Source organism: Aplysia californica, unplaced genomic scaffold (assembly GCF_000002075.1).
Source record: "Aplysia californica isolate F4 #8 unplaced genomic scaffold, AplCal3.0 scaffold00058, whole genome shotgun sequence".
Lineage (NCBI taxonomy): Eukaryota > Metazoa > Mollusca > Gastropoda > Aplysiida > Aplysiidae > Aplysia > Aplysia californica.
The window spans coordinates 1168949-1190124 of record NW_004797328.1 but is presented as its reverse complement, the minus strand read 5'-3'; the positions used below and the strand labels follow the sequence as shown (position 1 = coordinate 1190124).

Genomic DNA, 21176 nt, shown 5'->3' with positions numbered 1-21176 from the left:
CCCCAATTCACAAATGGTAAAAATGAAAATACAACAGCAAAATCCCAATTAAATATCAGAGAAATTATTTTATATACACTTCTCTTAGGCTTTTAAGTTAATCTTATATTTTACACCAGTGTCATGACATTTTAAGTTTTCAGTTAGAATGAAAGTAAGTCAATTTCTACTATAATATTAAGGAAGTATAGATCTCTATCTAGAATGACTCCCAAACCAACGAAAAGATGACAAAACTCACTTGTGTTATTAATGATACAGAATGCTAAAAGTAATAGCCGTATTTATTATTTCTTAATAATCTTAATAATCAAAAACTATTAAAGCTAGAGAATGCCTCAGGCAAACATTAACAAGAAGGGATAAAGTGAGAAAAAATAAAAGAGAACAGTTGGGACAACACCCACACCATGTTATGAAATACATTGAAAAACAACGCATTAAATGGCTCACGTGGGCCAATAAGCCCCAGCTTATTTGCCCATGTGGGCCAATAAGAGCAGCCGGTAAGAAAAACTGTTCAAGTCAGTAATGAATTGGAGCATATGAATGAAACTTGGCATCTTCATGTGGTTTTTAGTGCAGAATCTAGTTCTGCTATCACTTTTTCAATGTCTTTATTACTTTGGATCTTAAAGACTGATATTTGCGTGAAATTTGTTGAAATTGCGTGACATCGTTTTTACAGCGACGCGATCACCCCTTCTAAAACTCAGTAAAGCGCTATCGGGAAAACCAGCGATGTAGTCATCGTTGACCTATTTAGTATTTAGTTATAGGCAGCCAATCACATGCCGCCTAGCGATTATGCGTCTCTTGCATGCCGGCATCTCGCGTTTGGAATGCGTGATCGAGTTTCCAGCTCTAGTGTTTTATCAATGGATGGGTGGTAATTTTAAAATGGTACGTAAAATCTACTAAACGCAGAGATCTGAAATTTTATAGCAATAAAGAAGACATGTGGGGCACTTGTGTGGTTGGCGATCAACCCGCAGCTCTGCTTAGTTTTCGAAGCTCCGCTTAGTTTTCGAAGCTCCGCTTAGTTTTCGAACCGCAGTGGAAATTCGCACAAACACTGCAATATCTCCGGTTCTAGTAATCGTTCGGGATTGTACGCTGGCATGTCGTTAATTTAACCTTTTTTCTGATTGGTTGCCGAGTTTAATTTATTTTCGTCCAGGAGTTTTCCCGTAACTATACTAAGAAGAGAGTCACTTCTGATTCCGAGCGGCCCAAAAATTACCCCTCGCGCGGAGGCCGATTTCCGGCCCAAGGCGCAGCGGGGGATTGGCATTGCTAAAACATTACAGATGTATTCTACAAATCATACTGAAAATTTCAGTGTATAATGTTAATATATTTGAATTTGTGACCCCAAAGACCTTTGAACTGCGCACAAGTCATGATCTCATTTTGCCTTCTCGAAAAAAATTCGTCCACAAGCCGAAAATAATATGTGTTGTAGCGAATGAGTTAAAGTAAGATTAGGGAAAGGTTTAGTTAACTCATTGGCTACGCCGAGCCGTGGGGGGTGGCGCGGCTAAAGTGCTGTCAGTACGCTAAGCCGCCCCCGGCGGCTCGAGAACCGATCTTCAATTTTAGCTTTTAGATTCTATTCCAATCCACATATCCATGTTAAAATAAAGGTCACATTGAAATGTTGACTTCCGGGTCAAGCATTTCCACAGAAAATCGGAAATTTAGATTCAGTTTTGAAACGCGATTTTGTAGTTTATTCGACTTTGTTTTATCGCGATGCCAAAATTATAGCCCGGACACCAGTCTTAGTAATTTTACTCAACAAAATTTATCATTATTTTGCCCACTAAAGAAATGTAGGACTCTTTTTAATAATATTGATACGATTGGACTCATATATATATGGCTAATGCACGGTTCTTGAGAAATCAATAATTTTGAGTGCTAGATCTAGGGCTAGATCTAGATCTAAATTGTCAAAATATTTTTTTCTCCTGAAAATCACTAATTTTTGATGAAATTACACAAAAAGTGCCACTCAAGACTCAAGACATTTATATAGGTTTATTCCAAATGCAATTCTGAATAATTCCATATAAGATACGAGCGGGGTTTTTTCTGTTTGTGATCATTTTTCAAGATTATAAAAAAAATTTTTTTTCAATATCGGATGTTATGTTCAAAATGTACAAATATTATGGAATGTAGATCTAGGTAAATAACTGCAAACTTTTAAATATTTTCCAGTTCTATATATTCATTAATGGTTATTAAATTTTGATGTATCATTTGACTAGATCTAGATTCTAGATCTAGAATCTAGAGGTGCAAACATATTTTTTTAGTTTCACCAAAGATTTATTAATTTTTTATTTTCAAATTTTATCCCCATCCAATCACAATTGTGTTGCATAATCGTCTCTTACAGAAACCAAAGTTGAAAAATACATAGGCCTACATTTATTTAACCGTTACAGAGATGTATTCTACACATACTGAAAATATTAATTTGAATTTGTGACCCCAAAGACCTTTTAACTGCCCACTAGTCATCATCTCATTCGCCCTCCTGAAAAAAAATTCGTCCACAAGCTGAAAATAATACGTAGTCGTAGTGAATGAGTTAAAAGGGTCCTTTGCCTTTAGTTGTTAAACCTTTTAAACTCAACCTAGGCTACCCTACAACTCTAGATTACACTCTAACTTCGGTAATCCTCACTTTATTAATTCTGAATCCAGAAATAATTATGATGATTTGATGAAGTAGTCTGCAGGCTACGTTCACGACGCCAAAGGTTTGGCAGGCTACGTTCACGGCACCCTGAATGCAGTTTGCTGGCGCTGTTGACGCTACCTTCGCGGCACTCAAGCTTCATTTAGACGGAGCGTCCACTCCCTCCCGTACGGCTCTTAGATTTAGATAGAAGTATGCTCACGGTCTTGATAATCGCTCGGCTGGACTGCGTCACTATATTGATCGATATCTTAATTTGGCCAAGACAAAGAGTACATAATCTCCAGCAGGACAAAATTTCAAATGAATCCATTCACTTTACAATATAGATCTAGATTCTATTATATAGAATCTAGGATGAATTTGGGGTTCACTCACAATATTGTCTTGACGTCTGATGGGTACCGTCTGCTGTCTGGCCTAGATCTATATCTATATCTAGATTCTAGTAGTAATAAGTAACTTAAATACACAGTGATCTCAATGATAATAAGACTAGATGTAGACTACATCGCAGTCATCTCATCGCAGATTCTAGAATCTAGACTTGTTTCTCGTGAAATGAATAACCTAGATCTAGATATTTGAAATACAAAGGACAGGCAATAAGGTGATACAATGATGAATTCACATTACCTTTCTATAGTATTGCCCCCAGTTGAATTAAAAATAACTTAGTGAATGAATAATATATTCAGTTCAATATATCGGTAATGGGTACTTTAAAGTGTTTATTGTGTTATAGGAGGACGCCATTTTGAATTAATAGTACCAGGGACGGGACTATAAATCCTCTGATAGTACTGGTACATTTCATACGAACAACTTTTTAACAAGTAGTTTCTGATACTTTACAGAAATATTGATCAAAAGATATTATCTAAATCAACTTAATAAAAACTAATAATACTAATTATGAATGAATTTATCTCTTATGAGCACATCAAAAGTAATAATCTATACTTACCCATTTTCCATAGGATGAGTTCGTTAGGTTCGAGCATGACCAATTTGGCATTAAAGTATTTGAAATTTTGGAAGGGTAAAGTAAAAATTGTAAAGGAAAAAAATGCCTGGGGCTTAACTAGCCTCTGTACAAACTGTAACAGGCTCAGGCCAAAGTTCTTCCATTACAAATTTTAGCAGGCTGCCCCGAAATTCTCTTATGAATCCTAAGAGATCGCGTCTTTTCAATTAGCCTAAGCAAGAAATTTGCTAAGTTTTTACATCGACAAAAAAAAAGAAAAAAAAAGAAAAAAAAAAAGAAAATGAGAGATCGATCTAGATTCTAGATAGATCTACCCTGAATTTAAATTTTAACTACACTAAAATCAAAGAATCGGAATCTCTTTCCAATATTTAACAACGAACCACTTAGGCCTAGTTCGTGGTAACAACAGAGTAAAGGTGATTTCCGTTAATGTATGCAAGAGTTGTTTTATTGTCAAATACCAGACATGGGATGTCAATTCCCCGCCTCCCCCCCTCAAGAAATTTGAAAATCAGCTAGGCTACGAAAAGTACAATAATATACAAGTAATTGAAATTGAATTTCTCTCGGGACACCCCCCCCCCACCCCCACGATAAAACGACACATCATATAATATTTACAACTTCTCTTCTCGTCTCTCTCCCTCTCTCTCTCTCTCTCTCTCTCTCTGTCTGTCTTTCTCTCTCTCTCTCTCTCTCTCTCTCTCTCTCTCTCTCTCTCTCTCTCTCTCTCTCTCTCTCTCTCTCACACACACACACACACACACACACACACACACACACACACACGCACACACAAAACACACACAGATACACAGACGAGAAATCGAAGCTTTGTCAGCAAATATCGAGGTGCAAATATATAGATAAAAAAGACCACCACGTACGGTAGCAGAACCTGATCGAATTTTTAAAAAAAATTCTTTGTAATTTCCAGATGATGAGTCGTAAATATACAAGTCGGCTGCGGGCTAGGCCCACAATAAGTTACCACGCCTCTAGTGGGCCAATGTATAAACGCAAGAATACAACTCTGACGCTGGAAGTGTTCTCCTTGCGCTGGAACCGGTAATAACCAAGGAGTTTAGAACTACTTTTAATCTCCTTGGTAATAACAGAATGAATAACAGTTCTAAAACAGATCTAGCAACCCCGCGACCCCACAATAAAAACGCTCCCTAATTTTAAAAAAATTGGTTTCGCTTTTTCCTGCTCATTTTCTCTCTACAGCTTTGTCATTCTAAATTAATGAGCATCGCGAATCCCTTTCATACATTGAATCAATCTAGATTCTATATTCACTTCAAAATGAGCCGGGAAGATTTCAAAGGGAAAGGAGGCGAGTAAGCGAATCGAATAGCCTAGGCCTAGGTCAAATCAATGATAGTAAATAACTATCTTTGGTCAAATGCGGAAATCGAGTTTTGTGTTGTGCCTCGTTTGAGTTTGTGCTGCTCCGAACTTTGACCTAAAGGAGTTGGGGTCAAGTACGTGCCACGATAGGGCTTAACAGATGACGTAGAGCGCAGTTACTCATTGGATGTGGTTTAGTAAACAAGCGTGAGCCCTCGCGAGAGCTGTTATATTGCCAAATACCAGACCATTGCATTTTTGTTCAGAAGTGTAGAGCTTCCATCTTTTAGCATAATGTCAGCCCCAGATGAAGGCGCCAATCCAGAACTGAAAGGTGGACACGCACCTGCAGGTTTGTTCTGAAAACACAATCCTGGTTGCTCGCAACAACGTTCAGTATGTTTCACTTTCACACCGTCACCTGCCCAGCTGAGAAGTTGGTCTGTTGGGTGGTATCTCGACTCTAGACTAAGATATAGCGGTGATCTTGTTCGTTTAAGTCCACGATCCATTTGTTTACATCCAGAGAAGAAATCCAGAAGTCTTGAAGACCAAATACTATTTGAATTCCTTCGATTTGAATTAGGCTACACAAAGAGCAGGGATGCAACCCAACTGCAAAACATAAAATTAGGATAAAATTTTGAGACAGCGACACCGCCTTGCCTCCACATTTCATTGTAAGCTTGTCGATTTCATCCTCTGGCTGTCCAGACCTCTCCCCGTGCTCCATGTGAGTCTTAAAAAATACTCACCCCGTCTCTTGAATCGTGTTTCTCAGGCGAACGTTAAAGAGTGGTGTTGAGGAAAACTTGTCAACTTTTTATTGTTTTAGGCTTAGGTGTATAAACTCAGCAAAGTAACTTGCGATGAGGGATTTTGCAAAGGAAGTGGTTATTCTTACCCGGGGTGACAATAACCCATGTATTGCCATTCCCCTCGTTTTACTGGAAATGCCCCCAGAGGGATCAGGGCTGAGGTTACCACCTAGGGGGAGGGAGGGTCTGGGCTTATGCTTGACAGGATAGTGTTTGTGTCCGAATAGTCACAGTCACGGTTGTCAGTTTGGAGCCAAATCCCAGAAATTTGGCTCTTTTGGATCGCATCTGACCTGATGAATTTCCAAGTAATGCCAATGAAAATTAAATTTTTCGCTTTATTTAGCCCTTAAATTATTTGGTACCTAAAAAAGAATTTTCAATTCCAAAAATTATTCTTTTCTTTAATTTTAAGAATCGCTTGATGAATAAAGTTATTGGGTTGTAAAGGTCAGCAAAATATGGATGACCCACATATAGGATCAAACACTCCTAAACAGTGGACCACACAGTAGCAGATTCTGTAAGATAATCGACGATGTATCTCAGTAATTAATCAGAGTGTTAGAGAAAGAAACTTGGCTACCCGATGTGTTTTTGGGTGGAAAAATCATATCTGCCGTCAGATTTACTAACCATGTCGTAGTTAATTTGTTATAATATAGCAATGCCAATGAAAATTTAATTTTTCACTTGTTTAGCCCATTTTTATTTGGTAACTAAGAAAGAATTTTCAATTCTAAGAATTATGCTTCTTGAATTTTAAGAATCAGTTCATAAATAAAAAAGTTATGGGGTTGTAAAGGTCGGCAAAATATGGATGACCCACATAATATAGGAAAACACTCCTAAAAAGTGGACCACGCAGTAGCAGATTCTGTAAGAAAATCGACGATATCTCGGTAACTAATCGGAGTGTTAGAGAGAAACTTGGCTACCCGATGTGTTTTTGGGTGTAGAAATCATTTCTGCAGTCAGATTTACTACCCATTTCGTAGTTATTTTGTTATAATTAAAATTTTGGTGTACATATTTGATTTTGCGAAAAAGGGGTGTCGGGATGAGTCCATTTTTATTTAATAGCATCGTATCACAACATGGGATCTTTAAGAATATATGTCGGCAGCGTGACTAAATAATTGCAAAGCTTTTTATGATGACTTTAGACCATGCCTACCGTAAAAGATAAGTTAATTCAATCTAGCATGCCGTACAATTAAAAATTCTTTTTCCCCGTTGAGACGCGAACACCCCGAGACGAGATAACCTCGCCTCGGAATACCCCCATTGCCATGTTACAGGGGAACAGAGAGAAAAACAACCGGATGCGCGCGCCCGCCATTGCCCTATTTCAAGTGACCAATGAATGGGCCCGGAATAGTCATGCGGGGATTTGTAGGTCACATACATTTGCCGTGAGAGTGAGGGGAAAATGGCCGGTCTCCATGCGAAGCTGCTTTGGATAGGGGGGTAGTCGTGCATATGATCGGGTCTAAACAACTACTTGACACAGAACGTTCAAATTTGAGCACACTATAGAGGATAGATAGATCTATTACCATCTCGGCGTTGAATTTCAAACTCCTTATAGTTTTCGGTGTACCCGATACGAATGTGTTCCCGACACCAAAAGTATCTATATAGGTTAATTTATGTGTAAGAACTTCAACGTCCACTTAGTTTGACCTATTTTCTGATTGGTTGCCGAGTTTCATTCGGATTGGTTCGAAAAAAGAGCAGACCAAGGTTGACAAAGTTAGTCACCTACGCTTCGGCCGGGTCTGCAAAATCACCCACAAACGGGGACCAAATTTTCGCCGCGCGGGAAAGCCCGATTGGCATTGCTATATTATATAATTAAAATTTTTGTGTACAATTACGATTTTGGGATAAAGGGGTGTCGGGATGAGTCCGTTTTATTTATAGCATCGTATCCCAACATGGGATCTTTAAGAATATGTTGGCAGCGTGATTAAAGAATGGCAAAACTTTCTTTGATGACTTTAGACCATGCCAACTATAAAATATAATTTAATTCTATCGAGCATACCATTCAAATAAAACCCCTTTTTTCCTTTGAGACGCGAACCCCCCGAAGCGAGATAAGCTGGCTTCGGAATGCCCCCTTTGCGATGTTACTGGGGAACAGAGAGAAAAACAACCGGATGCGTGCGCCCGCCATAGCCCTATTTCAAGTGACCAATGAACGGGCTCGGAATAGTCATGCAGGGATTTGTAGGTCACACTCATTTTCATAGGGAGTGAGGGGAAAATGGCTGGTCTCCGTGCGAAGCCGCTTTGGACAGGGGGATAGTCGTGCATTTATGATAAATTCTGCACAGGACTACTTGACACAGAAGGTTCAAATTTGAACACACTATAGAGGAAAGATGGATATCTTATAATTATCTCTGCGTCGAATATTGAACTCCTTATAGTTTTCGGTGTGCCCGATACGAAAGTGTTTCCGACACCAAAAGTATAGGTTAATTTATGAGTACGAATTTGACTTCCACATATTAGTTTTCCCTATTTTCTAATTGGTTGCCAAGTTGCATTCACATTGGTCCAGAAATAGGGCAAAATGAGCTCGAGAAAGTTAGTCACTATCGTTCCGACCTGGTCCGAAAATTCACCCGCAAACGGGGACCAAATTTTCGCCTCGCGCAGAAGCCCGATTGGCATTGCTAAATTTCATTTGGCTCTCTGGCTCTATTTTTGGCTCCAAACTCCAAGATTTAATGCCCTCGCCCATTTGGTCTGAATGATTTTAATTTACAACCCTTCCAGAGCATTAGTCTCTTGTTCGTGTCTCATTACGTTCATGATCATACACGCTCTCTGGTCCTTGAACCATAATTTATTGTGTGCAGGCAGAGAGGCCTGCCATTGTTTAGTGTGTAAACAGCGAATGGTCCTGCCGGCGGCCGGTCCCACATCCCGCGCACTAGCATCGGTAGTGAGACATTATTTACTGAAGAGGCGAAAAATGTTTTTACCTTATTATTATTCTATTTGTTGTTCATTAAAGATATATTTTAGCAAAGATCTGGTTAAGATGATCATATATTATATCTGTTTCAAATAGTAATTTTCCATATTCCATAGATCCCAACTTTAATTCTGTAAGAGGTGTCCTTCATCTCATTGGATGGAACGCTTGAAGCAGGCTGAACTATTAGATTGCTAACATTTAAAAAGTATATAGACTACTCCACTGTCAGTGTTTAGAGGTGGGGGTGAGAATAGCAGGTCATGAGCTATTCTCACCTGGGGTGAAAATATAGGTGGCCTTTTGCTAAAGTGCCTCTTTGCTCCTCTTGAGACTGTGCCACGTACTTTCTATATTATTGGTGTGAGCACCAGTCTCGGGGTCCTTGAAGTGTTTGCTGTGGTTGACCTTTTGATGGGTGTATAGCCACAGTGTCCTAACCTATCATAAGCCTTCCAACAATCTGAAATGATAACTGAGCCTTTCCTAAAGTACTTTTCTATAATAGGGATTAAAGTGTCTGCTGACCTATATATTTTCTACCTCTACAAAAAAAACACACCATCAGCATAGGCCTAATTATACGTGAAGACAGACAGAAAGACACACCAAGTGATACATTCTTATAAATCTGGTCGACGGTACTCCGAGGGAGGGGGTGGTGGTGTATTTATTTGCTAAAAAGGCCTAGTATGTTTGTACTGATGCAACAGTGACCTATTGTCTTTCGTCGCCCATGCCAAATTTGCCCAATGGCGGAGACAGGGAACAACGCCAAACGAGCTGTCATCCTTGACCGATCGACCATTCATCGTTCTCCCTTACACTGAGCTCTGGCTCGGAGCTCGCCTGTGTTGTAACGGAAAACGATGAACTCTCAATTACGCAACAACGGATAAGGATATGACAAAAATTTTTTACACCTTCAGATGCAGAATTAAATACTCTATGAAATTTTATTGTTTTTTTTTAATCGAAAAATTTTGACCGTTTGTCGTTTTCCCTTACGACGGCAGAAATGCTGTCCATCTCTCTCTTTGTTTGGCGTGAGGGGCAGTCTCACCAAATATTTGGTGTTCTAGGCTCGCCTTATGCAAGCTGTGCAGGTTGTAGTAAAATTTTCCCCTTGTCAAGCTTTACATTTTGGCATGTTTTGAGGATTGAAGCGTGCGTTTAGAGGGAGTGACCATGCGTTTGTATGTCAAAAGACACGTCAGATGACGAAAGCTTGCGTTTGAGCTGAGTGTGCTTTTATATGGCGTGCTTTTAAGTGGAGACTACTGTATCTGTACTCTACAGACTTAATGTACTGTACCTCTGTTTGGTGAACAAATTAAAAGCAATTCTATTTTTGTCCTCAGTGAAAGTAGGTGGAATGCGGGTAGTTCAGCACAAGAAGGAAGGTGAAAAGCAAGAGCCGACACAAATGACTGCTGAAGAGGAAGCGGAGTTTGGTGCTAGGTAAGTTCGTACATAACGAATGACACGTCTAGATTTGAGTTTTGATCAGATTATGTTGACAGTTTTTGTGTTTTCCATCTTCCATTGCTTAGGAAGGGATCAGTAATTGGGATGTCTCGTGAGAAAATATATAATTTTTTTTTAAATGAATCAAACAAACCTGTTTTTCAGTTGCCATTTGGTGTAGTCTGATAGGCTTTATTTCCACAAGATCCTAGTCAATTTTTTAATTTCAATGTATGCATATTAGATTAAAAAAGGGATGCTTTCCTTAACTGTTTTTTTTTTTCTTTCTTTTTCTCTTACAGTCCTCCTAAGACGGACAAGCACCACCAGTCAATGCTTGTGTCAGGGGCTGTGACCAAGGTAAAAGTTAATCCTCTTTGCAGAATATATGAGCAAAAAAAAAAAGGCTTGCAGAATACATTATAATATAAAATATATGAGCAATTGCCAAAATGTGACTCTCTTGAGACTCAATGGTGCCAAAAATATTTTCTTATCACAGATTGACATATTTAGTGTTCATTTTCCTGAAGTATCAGAGCAAGGAGATGTAGGGTTATGGAGATATGGGTCTATTGGTTTGGCAACCACTGTATTTCATGTATGTAACAGTGATGACAAAAACAGATTAGCAGCAAGGCAAATTATAGACTTGAAATTCTATTTGTTTAGTAAATAAAGACTTTATACACTATGAACTCTGTTCATAATGGTAATATAAATGACAAGCATTGTAACAATGATGCAGAGCACAGAACATATTATCATTGTTATGTACAAGAAAGGATACACATTGGATATTACAATTGACAACACATCACTACAGTGAAAGGCTGTACAAATACAGTTATCGAAGCCTCAGTACCAGAAAAACACATGTGCCAAACAATTTTAAATTAATATGAGACAAAAGCACAAAATCAATGGGGCCGACAGTGATGACAAACATGACTTGTACATAACAATGATGACACAATCTACTGGAAAAGACAAGTCATGCCTCCAGAGAGAAATGTGCACTTAAAGAGTTAAAAAAACCCAACCCAGCAGAGGTTTCTTTTGCTTTGAAACAGATATGTGGTTGTATCGAAGACGGTGGACAATCACAATTATGTTATTAATTATGACAAACAGTACTCGTACATAACAGTGAGGACAAAACAAACTGGAAAAAGGTAAAATCATGCCTACAGAAAACAAATATGTGCACTATGAGATGCACAGATCAGTAAGGGCGTATTTTTGTTCTAAATGAATCATGCATGTATGAAATATATGTTGAAAAACTTATTGATATTAGCAATGATGACAAACATTACTTGTACATAAACAATGATGGTGGGTGGTTGGCAGGTGCTCTGGTGTGGTTTGCTTCTTCTTTCCTATTGAACATCTGTCGTCCTTATCTCCCCTTCTTCTTTTTTATGTTTGTTACTCTCTTGTAACACCTCTAATCTTCTGGCGCTCATATGACCTTATGCAGTTGCGAGTGCCGTAAAACCTCTACTAAAACTAAACTAAACTAAACAATGATGATACAATGAACAATGTATTGGAAAAAGGCATTCATGCCAACAAAGAACAAATGTGTACTTTTGAGTTAAACAGATAAACAAGGACATGTTTGTTTTTATTTCTTTGAGTATTGAGAAGCACATGACTTTAAAAATGCTTGCTCTTAGGACAATGTAATTTCTAGCACGTCAGTCAGTCTTGTACGGCTGCATGGCGACACCCCAAGCGTCCTCACTAAGCACAAAAGCTAAATCTAAAACCTCAGAAATGGTCCGTCTCTTGAAGTTCGTTCACACATCACACTCTTGTTCCAGGAATCCAATGTAGACACCCTAATTTCACTAAAATATTCAACAGGGTAGCATAAAAACACACACAACAGTGTTGTATGTCACATACAACGGTAGATTCTTGTGCGCCACCGAACGCTGACGACAATGACTACTTTTGTTTTTCTCTTTTCGCCGTTGCTCGGGCTGTTCTGGGGAAGTGGGTAAGGGGAAGTCACTCAAGAAAACATTTATGTCCGGGCACTGTTGATGATTCGTTCAAAACAAAAGTGGGCCAAAATTCGGATTTCCGGTACGTCGCGAAATGACGACAATCACGGCGAATGTTAAACAGCCGACCAAAATCGTAGATCTAAGCACCCGGTGTTCCTTTCGCGCTTCACAGCTTTTGAAGTATTGAATAAACGACGAAAAGCAAAAAGATTGCACTCTTTCCGGGCGTATCGCCGATATATCGGCGCGAGTCCACACCCCTTGTCTAAGTTCTCTGATTCTGATTCACTAGCGCCTTGATATCCCTAATTCCTCAGAAAATGTCTGTCTTGACTTTCAATGTTCTTGATGTAAAATGGTTGATACCGGTCAATATCTGTGTTTCTTTTAGATTTGGTACAAGGAATGTGTGGAAAATATTGACTCAAATGTCTGTTAGACTTTCCTGCTATTGTGTTTGAGCTGGAAATGCTTAAGTAGTTTTGTTATCCAGACTAGCATCTGCGTTTGTTGCCATTTTTTTGTCCAAAAGCTGCCATTAATTTTCAAGCTTTCAACTCTCTGTGACGACGTATATAGCAATATGTTGATGGTGTTAACTTAATCTAAAGCACCAGAATTTCAATATGTTCTCTTTTAAGCATCCAGAATATTATTTGTAGCCACATATAGTATAAACACGTGAAGAATAAAGGTTTCACAACAGAATGAAATCAAAATTAGAACAGCTCATAAACATGCAACCACAAAAATTAACAAATAAGGGCGTGTGTTCACATTATATTCGAAGAATAGATTGGCTGCGTTAACCCTAAACGTGTATAAATTCAAGAAAAAGTACAGGATATTACATGTAAATTATGGAATCACACACAATGGGCCTGCCGGTGTCAGTATTCGGTTTTGGTGGAGACACGCTCTGACATAACACATTTATATTTTTTTAAATGTAGGAACATCAAATTAAATGACATCACGCTATATAAACACAAAAAAATATGAAAAACCCAACATATCAGAACAATTTTTAAAAATGAATTAACACACCAACAAATGAAAACACAACAAAGAGAAAAACAAAAGACAAACAGCGATACAGATAGTATTTACTGTTCTTATATTCTTCGCATGAAAATAACTACTTATGAACACCTTAATTATCAAAATACATGTACATGTCTAATATGCTACGAAGTGTTGAAAAAAGCAAAAATCGTGATGGCGATTCGCGGACCAAAAAATGCCAAAAATCGCGGCAGCGACAAACGCTGGTGCAAGTCGAGAGACAGCATGATTGACTTTGAACCTGGAAACCACGTAATGAAAGAGCCATCAGCTTGAAACGGAAAAAGTTCTGTCTGCTTCATTAGTACAAAGATTTTTGGTCTGCTTATGTTTTCCTTAAAGTGCGGGAAATTTCAAATGTTAGATAGGCAGTTTTGGTCAATTTTTGTTCAATGAGGTAGTTTATGTGTAAATGAGAAAATAGACGAATGATTTCTTTACAACTTTTGGCCTTGTTGAACTGCCATCTGCTCTCCATGAAGCAGCATGGCATGAAGAGATAAGTAATATCAAGTTACTTCTCCTACTTTGGCCTTCCTTTGTTTGTGCACATTAAAACAGCTTTTCACAACCTTTGGGGATGTGTCTCAGGGAATTATTCATAAGCTGGTGGTGTGAGCAAAAGTAGATAAAAATGTTTTTCTTTTGGAAAAATTACTTGCTGTCAGTGTGCAAAAGTTCAGTTGTATTCTGAAATAAAACGCTTGGTTGTGCTGGTTTTAACAATGGTTTCTAAGGCATTGTCTCATTGATGATTAGTCCTCCACATTTGACTTCATTTGAATTATGATAAATATCAACCTGCCCATTCAAATAACCTTAGAGTGCATTAAAGCGTAGCCAACAAGCCATCAGAATTTTCACAGCTGGTACGTACATTGTGGGACAATGTTATCAAGTTCAGCTAAGATGTTTATTTCTTTTTGTCATTTATTTTGTTCCTATTTTGCTACAGGGAGACAAGGACTTCACTACTCAGGCTGTGAAGAGCATCCACGAGAAGCCAGTTCCAACTCATGACCCCAAGCCGCGCCCAAACCAGAACACCCACCAGATTCATCAGCCGAGATAGAGAGCTTCCTCCATAATTCCGTACTGGGCGTGACTCGGCTCTACGACAATGCTGACTTGAGATGTATGGGAATGAAGAAATCATATGAGAAACGATTATGTTTGTATGGTGATTTGGAAATACTGTTGTCTTTAGAACCATTTATTGCTGAGGATGGATCAGTTCCAAGTAAATTTTGAAATATATGCTTATGGCAGACCAGTGGTTTTGTATTGGTTATAAAGCAGCTTTTGGAAGCATGATCAGTAGAGGACAACAGTTTGAAAAGCTTTCTTATCAAGTCAAAAATATTGTCTATACGAGCTGCATAGGAAATGATATTTGACAAGTAGAAGTTCAAGGTTGAAATTTTAAATGCTGAAGGAATCAAGTGCTTAGTCATCACTGAAGAGCTTAACTTCAGTACTTTGATGGTGATGGGAACTTTTTCATAACATAACATGTTGGTTGTTTCATCAAATCATATCACAAAAGTTTCTGCTTCTGGAAGGAATTTCAAATTATTTCATGTTTTGACTTTAACTGTAGAACCTGACTAACTAGAACACCTTTTGTTATGACAAATGTGACGAGGATTAGATTTTTTCCCAAAAGTTGGCACATTACCTGTACCTGCACTTCCTCCATTTTTGAGTGCCTTTCAATTTTGTACTTCATGGGCATCAGATTTGTTAAAGTTACTCATGGTTGAAGAAAGTCATTTGGAATATATCTATGTACTCATTTGTTGCACCTATAGAAGTTTGTGTTCAAATAAATCCTTACTAATTGATCATGAGATCCAGTATTTCCTCATTTTAAAAAAATGTTAAATGTGGGTGTGTGTCACTGCTTTGATAAAGGAGAGATATGCCATGTTGTACTGTAGCAGGATAATAAAGAGAAATAGTTTTGTTTGTTCTCTACATTTTGAAAATAGCAATTGAACTTACAGGGATTCAGCCTTTTTTTTGGGTATAGGACCACTATAGAAGTTTATGATGAGACTACGGGTATCTTTTAGAAGTATGGTGGTACTCTTTAGTCAAACTTTTTGTCCGAGTGATCTTCATCCACTTACGGTGCATGGTTTTAAAAGTTTTTCGGAACTCCCACCAATGTAAGAAACATTTTAACTTGACAAGATCTACAAGAAGAATTACTGGCTTTATTTTTTTCTGTCTTTCTGTTGCTACTACTGCCAGCAGGATATTAATATTGGTTACCATTTTTGTGTCTGTGCCTGAACTAGTCCTGTGTTTATTGTGTCATGACTTTAGCTATGCCAAAATTATGTTGCTGCTACATTGAACAGTGTAATTTACAGTGAATAGCGCCATTAGGGTGATATTTTATGGTTTGATCTTATTCATTCATTTTATTTCCCAGCTGCGTCGTTGAATGTGCTTTTTCAGTGAGACAAAAATGAAAATGTTGTTTGGAATTTTTATAAGTTTGTGGAAGACAGTGAAAGAAATAGTCTTTTACAGAAAGGTTAATGTTTTTTAGATTTTACGTTATTTTGTTTGTTGTTTGTGTAGCATTCCTCTTCGCATGTGTCATTTTAGCCTCATTTTCTTTTGATGAGCATTGTAGGCCTACTCAGCAATTCACTGCAGTGGTAGTGACAGATTTTGTGCATTTATTTGCTTTGTGATTTATTTTATGTTGTTTCACTTTTCCTATTTTGACAACACTAGCCAATTTTAGGCATTTCAATGTCTCATATTTCCAAACAACCCTCTTTTACGCAAAGCATTCTCTTCTGCCCTTTGGATTCTTTATTGCGTTTGATCTTTTGTAAGAGACCATTTAGAGGCTTTACCAAAATTTACTCTTCTCTAAATGAGAATATATTATGTAACTATGGAAAATTCTCGTGAATTATTTTTCTGCAATACACTCATGGAAATAACTGAATATTACGATTCTTTTATACGTTTTACTTGTTTGTTGGGGTGGTCATGCATGAAGCACAGAAACATTTTGACCTCTGATGGGTTTACTTTTGAACAAACTTTGAAGTTGTCTGCCTTCAGGCTTCATGATTTGTTTGTCATACACAGAAGTGCATGGTGTCCTCCCATCAGCTCAAATTGTGCTCAGCAAATGCATTTTTTTACCTCAGTGCATAGCTTTCCGATGAGTCTGTTCATTTAATTAATATAGACCTGTGATGATCATAAGAGGTAAGATCACGTTCATAATTCATTTAACAAGCCTATGTCATAGAGTTGCTTATGAACTTGACTGTTTTGAATGGTTTCTAGTGTGAATCTAAAGGGGGTGGGGAAGAGAGTTGTGGATCTGTTTTCATTTTCACACGGAATACAGTGGAACCTGTCCATAACTAATACTCAAGATCACAGAGAAAAATGACTGTGTTACAATACTGGTGGCCACTTTAGACAGGGTCGAGTTATGATCATTTACTACTAGACCACTTGACAAAGTCGACAGATAGTTTAAAATTTGAAATCTTAACTTTATTTTTCCATTTTATTCACATCAAAATTATTAATGTCTATCCTGAGTGCTTGTTGGCATTGAATACACACAGTCAGTCTGAGATTGGGTTTGCAGAAAACATGTTGCAACCGACCGCTTTGACTTTGAGCTGGTTTTGAGGAAAAGCTTTTGCTGAAATGATTGAGGCAGCGTTAGACAGGAATCACCGTGGACAGGCTAAAATATAGGAAAAAAACGTTAGTTCAGGTGACCACTCTGGACAGGTGACCACTAAGGGAGGTTTGTCTGTATTTTCACATGGACTTGATTGCCCTTGCCTGGCATGTCAAAACATCTTGTTCTTCTTTTCCATTGCCCCCCCCCCCCCCCCCCCTGTTTTTCAGTCCTGGAGTAGTTAAGAACCTTGCATCTTAAGAGATTAAGAGATGAAAAGCAAAAGTGCTGTATGCACCTACAGCTGAAAGGTGAAGAGAAGCAAATATATATGCTGAGAGTACCGTGGCTTTGTTGATGAAGTAAGAAATAATCCTATATGAAATTGAAAAAGTACTGGCATCTGTGGTGTTGCATTCAGGCGCTTTGCTGTTGATGGTTGTGTTTAGGAGACCTGAGTTTGATTCCTGATTGCGAAAGAAATTTTTATTGAGTATCTCGGTCTTTTTACTGGGATGTTACATTCCTCTTTAACCATAACTGGCCCTGACAGGAATGGTTGGAAACTCGTCCCCTGGTGTAAAAACCCTAACATTGTCATTAAAAAAAGAAAATTAATTAAATTCAAAGAAATGAGTGGAGTTCAACTGTCAGGAGTACACTTTATACATGTAGTAAAGACATATTAGGGATGCAGGGCGACACTGCACTGTGATAAAAAGATTGGCCATAATAGTGAGGCCCCAAACACAGTGCACGCTTCTCCGACGCTTCTTTTTCGGTTGCGACGTGTTTCTCCGAAAAAGTTGCATCGCTAAATTTTATTAACGAAGGATTGAATGCACGGCGCTAGCCTACAGTGGGCGCGGAGCAGACGCAGCGCTGGACGGAGCAGAAAAAGTTCAGCGTGTGCACTTGCTGCCGAAATAAAATTTCGAGCGTCTGCTGCGCGGCTAAACTGTTGAGGCGTGATTGTGCAGTGCGTGTAGTCTGTGGTCATAGTGAATTGTTGCATTTTGACTACAATGGAGTCGGAGGCATTAATGATTAATACACGCAGTTGAAAAAAGAAGATGTCTTTATGACAAAGCAGATCAAAACTACTGCAACAGGGCCATGATATTGGCCGGATGGAAGAAAGTAGCCAACGAAGTTGGATGCAAAAGTAAGAACTTTCTTTCTTTCTTTCTTTTTTTCTGTCTGTCTGTCATTCTGTCTGTCTGTCTGTCTGTCTGTCTGTCTGTCTGTCTGCCTGTCTGTCTGTTTGTCCGAACGTATGTACACTGTACAACATGTATTCTTGTTTCAAGCTATAGACTATAGGCCTACTTTAGCTTATAAAAAGAGATGCGATGATAACCCTTTTTAAACAAGAGTGTGGACTGATCAGACGTAAAAGCATTTGCTGTTTTGCCATGGCAATACACCCTGCGGTGACGAGAAATATCCCATGAAAGCATTTTTCATTTCCATTCCACTTTTGGTGGCTCTGCCCCTTATAACTTCTAGTTCTAGTCTGTCGAACGTTGGTAGGCCTGCTCGTGGCTCAACCACGTCATCCTCAATGTGCCGTTGCACCGATCTTCCAGGTTCTTGCATGATAATGAAATTGTGGAGCACTGTGTGTGATGGCATTGACTGCATCTGTAGCCGACTCTGGCTGTTCATCCATTTGGCGCAGGAGTATAAACCACATTTGGGGAATCCTACCAAAAGAGCATTGAACTGAATTCCTCGCACGTGATAGGCGATAATTGAAAAGTTCTTTCTCAGGAGATAATTGTCTGTTTGGAAATGGTTTCATCAAATTTCCTCTCAATGGAAATGCATCATCTGCTACGAATGCAAATGGGAGGGTTGTGTCACTGTCTGTATCCTGTGGTAAATCCAGTTTGTCAGGAAGCAGTCTTTTTCCAAATTGAAACGCTCTTTTGCTGACAGGGGTTTCCGGAAATTGGTAGTTCGCTTCTCTATGTAGGTTCCAATTTTGTCCAACAAGAGCTGAAATGTGGAGGGTCTCATCCGGATGTATTTCAGGCATTTTTCTTCGTCTGAAAGGATTTCTGTGTGTCTCCCTCTTTTTATTTATTTTATGTACCCAATATCTACGGCGGGATCGTCTCCTGTTATGGAGCCATGAAAGCATGAACAATTGAAGAAACTCTTTAGCCATCCTCATTGACTGACTCGTGGCCGAATGAACCAACTGAACCGAAAGACGCAGCCACTGTGTTTGCTTGAAAAGAAGTCGGAACAGACGCGAGTAACTTTAAAGTGCATCGCTGCAGCTGCGGCTACTGTGTCTGCGCACTAAGAAGGCCTGTATGCTTCTGTCGGTTGTTGGAGTGCTGAAATTCCATTCCTAAGTTTTTAGAAGAGAAACAGAAGGATAAAAAGGGATTCTCTGTCTGGCCGTTTGCTGAATCAGCAGACGTTACGTCTTGAAATGACTGGTAGGCCAACTGTGTTTTGTATGGCGTTAAGTTTCAACAATAAATGACAGCATGTTCTCACTAGAACTGTCGGATGGACGACTGATTACAGCTGACTGGCCAGAAGCACAAAATGTCTCTACATTAACATTAATTATCAGTTTGGCTTCCGAAAGAGAAGAGGATGCACGGATACCGTATTTGCTTTACGACAGATGTGCGAGAAAACAATCGAACACAACAAAGAATCCAACATCGTCTTTATAGACCGGGAGAAGGCTTTTGACAGAGTAAACCACGCAAAACTTTGGAAGACACTCGAAAATTATGATGTCAGAGGACAATTATTAGATAATGTCAGAGCTCTATATACCAAGAGCAGAAGCTCAGTAAGAACGAAGGAAGGAAATACAGACTGGTTCAAAGTAAGATCTAGTGTACGACAGGGATGCATTCTATCTGCCCTCCTGTTTATAATATATATGGACACAATAACGCAAGAAGTAAACCAAAGCCCAGAAAGCCTAAACGAATTTCTATTCGCAGACGACCAATGTCTAATTTATCATGACCAACAAAGCCTCCAAAAATCACACTACCGAACTCCACAACACCAGTGAGAGATTCAACATGAAAATAAGCACATCAAAAACAGAAGTTATGAAAGGGAGCCGAAACCATAGTCCCCTGAACATCCATGTCAATAGTAAACAACTGAAACAGGTGAAAGAGTTTAAATATTTTGGCAGCACTTTTTCTGAAAACGGGTCCATAGACAGAGAAATATAAATGCGAACTCAAAAAGCCAATGCTGTCACCTACCAGCTCGCACCCCTTCTATCTCATCATGGACACAAAGAGACAGCTTATCACCTCAATATTCATACCAACATTATGTTATCAGTGCCAGACCTGGACCTTAAACAAAACCCATGAAAGCAAAATCACCGCATGCGAAATGAAATGTCTCCGCAAAACCCTTAATGTAACACCACAAGACGAGACAGGCAGAGAAATGAAGAAGTAAGAGCAGCTATCGGCACTGAGTTCTGCCTGCGTTACATAGAAAGATAGAGGATAAAATGGTTTGGCCACCTGTTACGCATGTCACCTGACCAGCCAGCCTCGAGAGCCTACAACACCAAGCACTCAGGCTATAAAGTAAGGAAGAGGAAGGCCACGCAAAAGGTGGGTCGGGGGTGTCAAGGAAACCCTAAGAAAACATAACATCACAACTGAAAGAGCTGCGGAGCTGGCCTACCATAGAAAACTGCATCTGTAAATTTTTGTTGCCCGACAGTTATTTTTGTTTTAAGTTTAAGGCAGCAGTAAAATTTCGCCGTCCATGTTTGCGAAGCATGTCATGTAAATTTCAAACCTTATCTGTCTGAAATTTATTCACTACATGCCTGTGCTGATACACACCTTCAAGCCTTTACTTGCTACATCAACCCAAGGTGGGTTGTTGGAGGGCACCACAGGTAGGTCCTACATGTATTTACTTTTGCTCTGTTGCTTCCGTCTGTCTTACTCTCCCCCAGCACTAATAAATCGCAAGGTGCAAATACCGCATATCATTTAATATCACTATTATCACTAAATAGAGACAAAAATTTGCCTTGCAACACTGGTTTTGGTTTGTTCCTAACGGGGG

The 21176-nt window shown here is 38.9% G+C and overlaps 2 protein-coding genes across 5 annotated transcripts in view; one reads left to right on the top strand and one right to left on the bottom strand.

Moving 5' to 3' along the window:
• The window catches only part of LOC101847411 (pre-mRNA-splicing factor CWC25 homolog), a 25664-nt gene extending 21918 nt beyond the window's left edge, over positions 1-3746 (bottom strand). Inside the window, exon 1 of one of the 4 annotated variants that reach the window (XM_005093122.3) lies at positions 3681-3746. In XM_005093122.3, coding sequence (XP_005093179.2) covers positions 3681-3731 — 51 coding nt within the window. In that variant the 5' untranslated portion in view covers positions 3732-3746. The other 3 variants (XM_013079635.2, XM_013079636.1, XM_013079637.2) reach the window with 3 other exon arrangements.
• Positions 3747-5218: 1472 nt separating this feature from the next.
• On the top strand, positions 5219-16388 carry LOC101847178 (death-associated protein 1). The gene is made up of 4 exons (XM_005093121.1): positions 5219-5409; positions 10229-10328; positions 10637-10694; positions 14373-16388. Exons 1-4 carry the CDS (start codon positions 5352-5354, stop codon positions 14487-14489), a joined length of 333 nt encoding a protein of 110 aa, XP_005093178.1. The 5' UTR covers positions 5219-5351; the 3' UTR covers positions 14490-16388.
• Positions 16389-21176: the final 4788 nt, after the last annotated feature.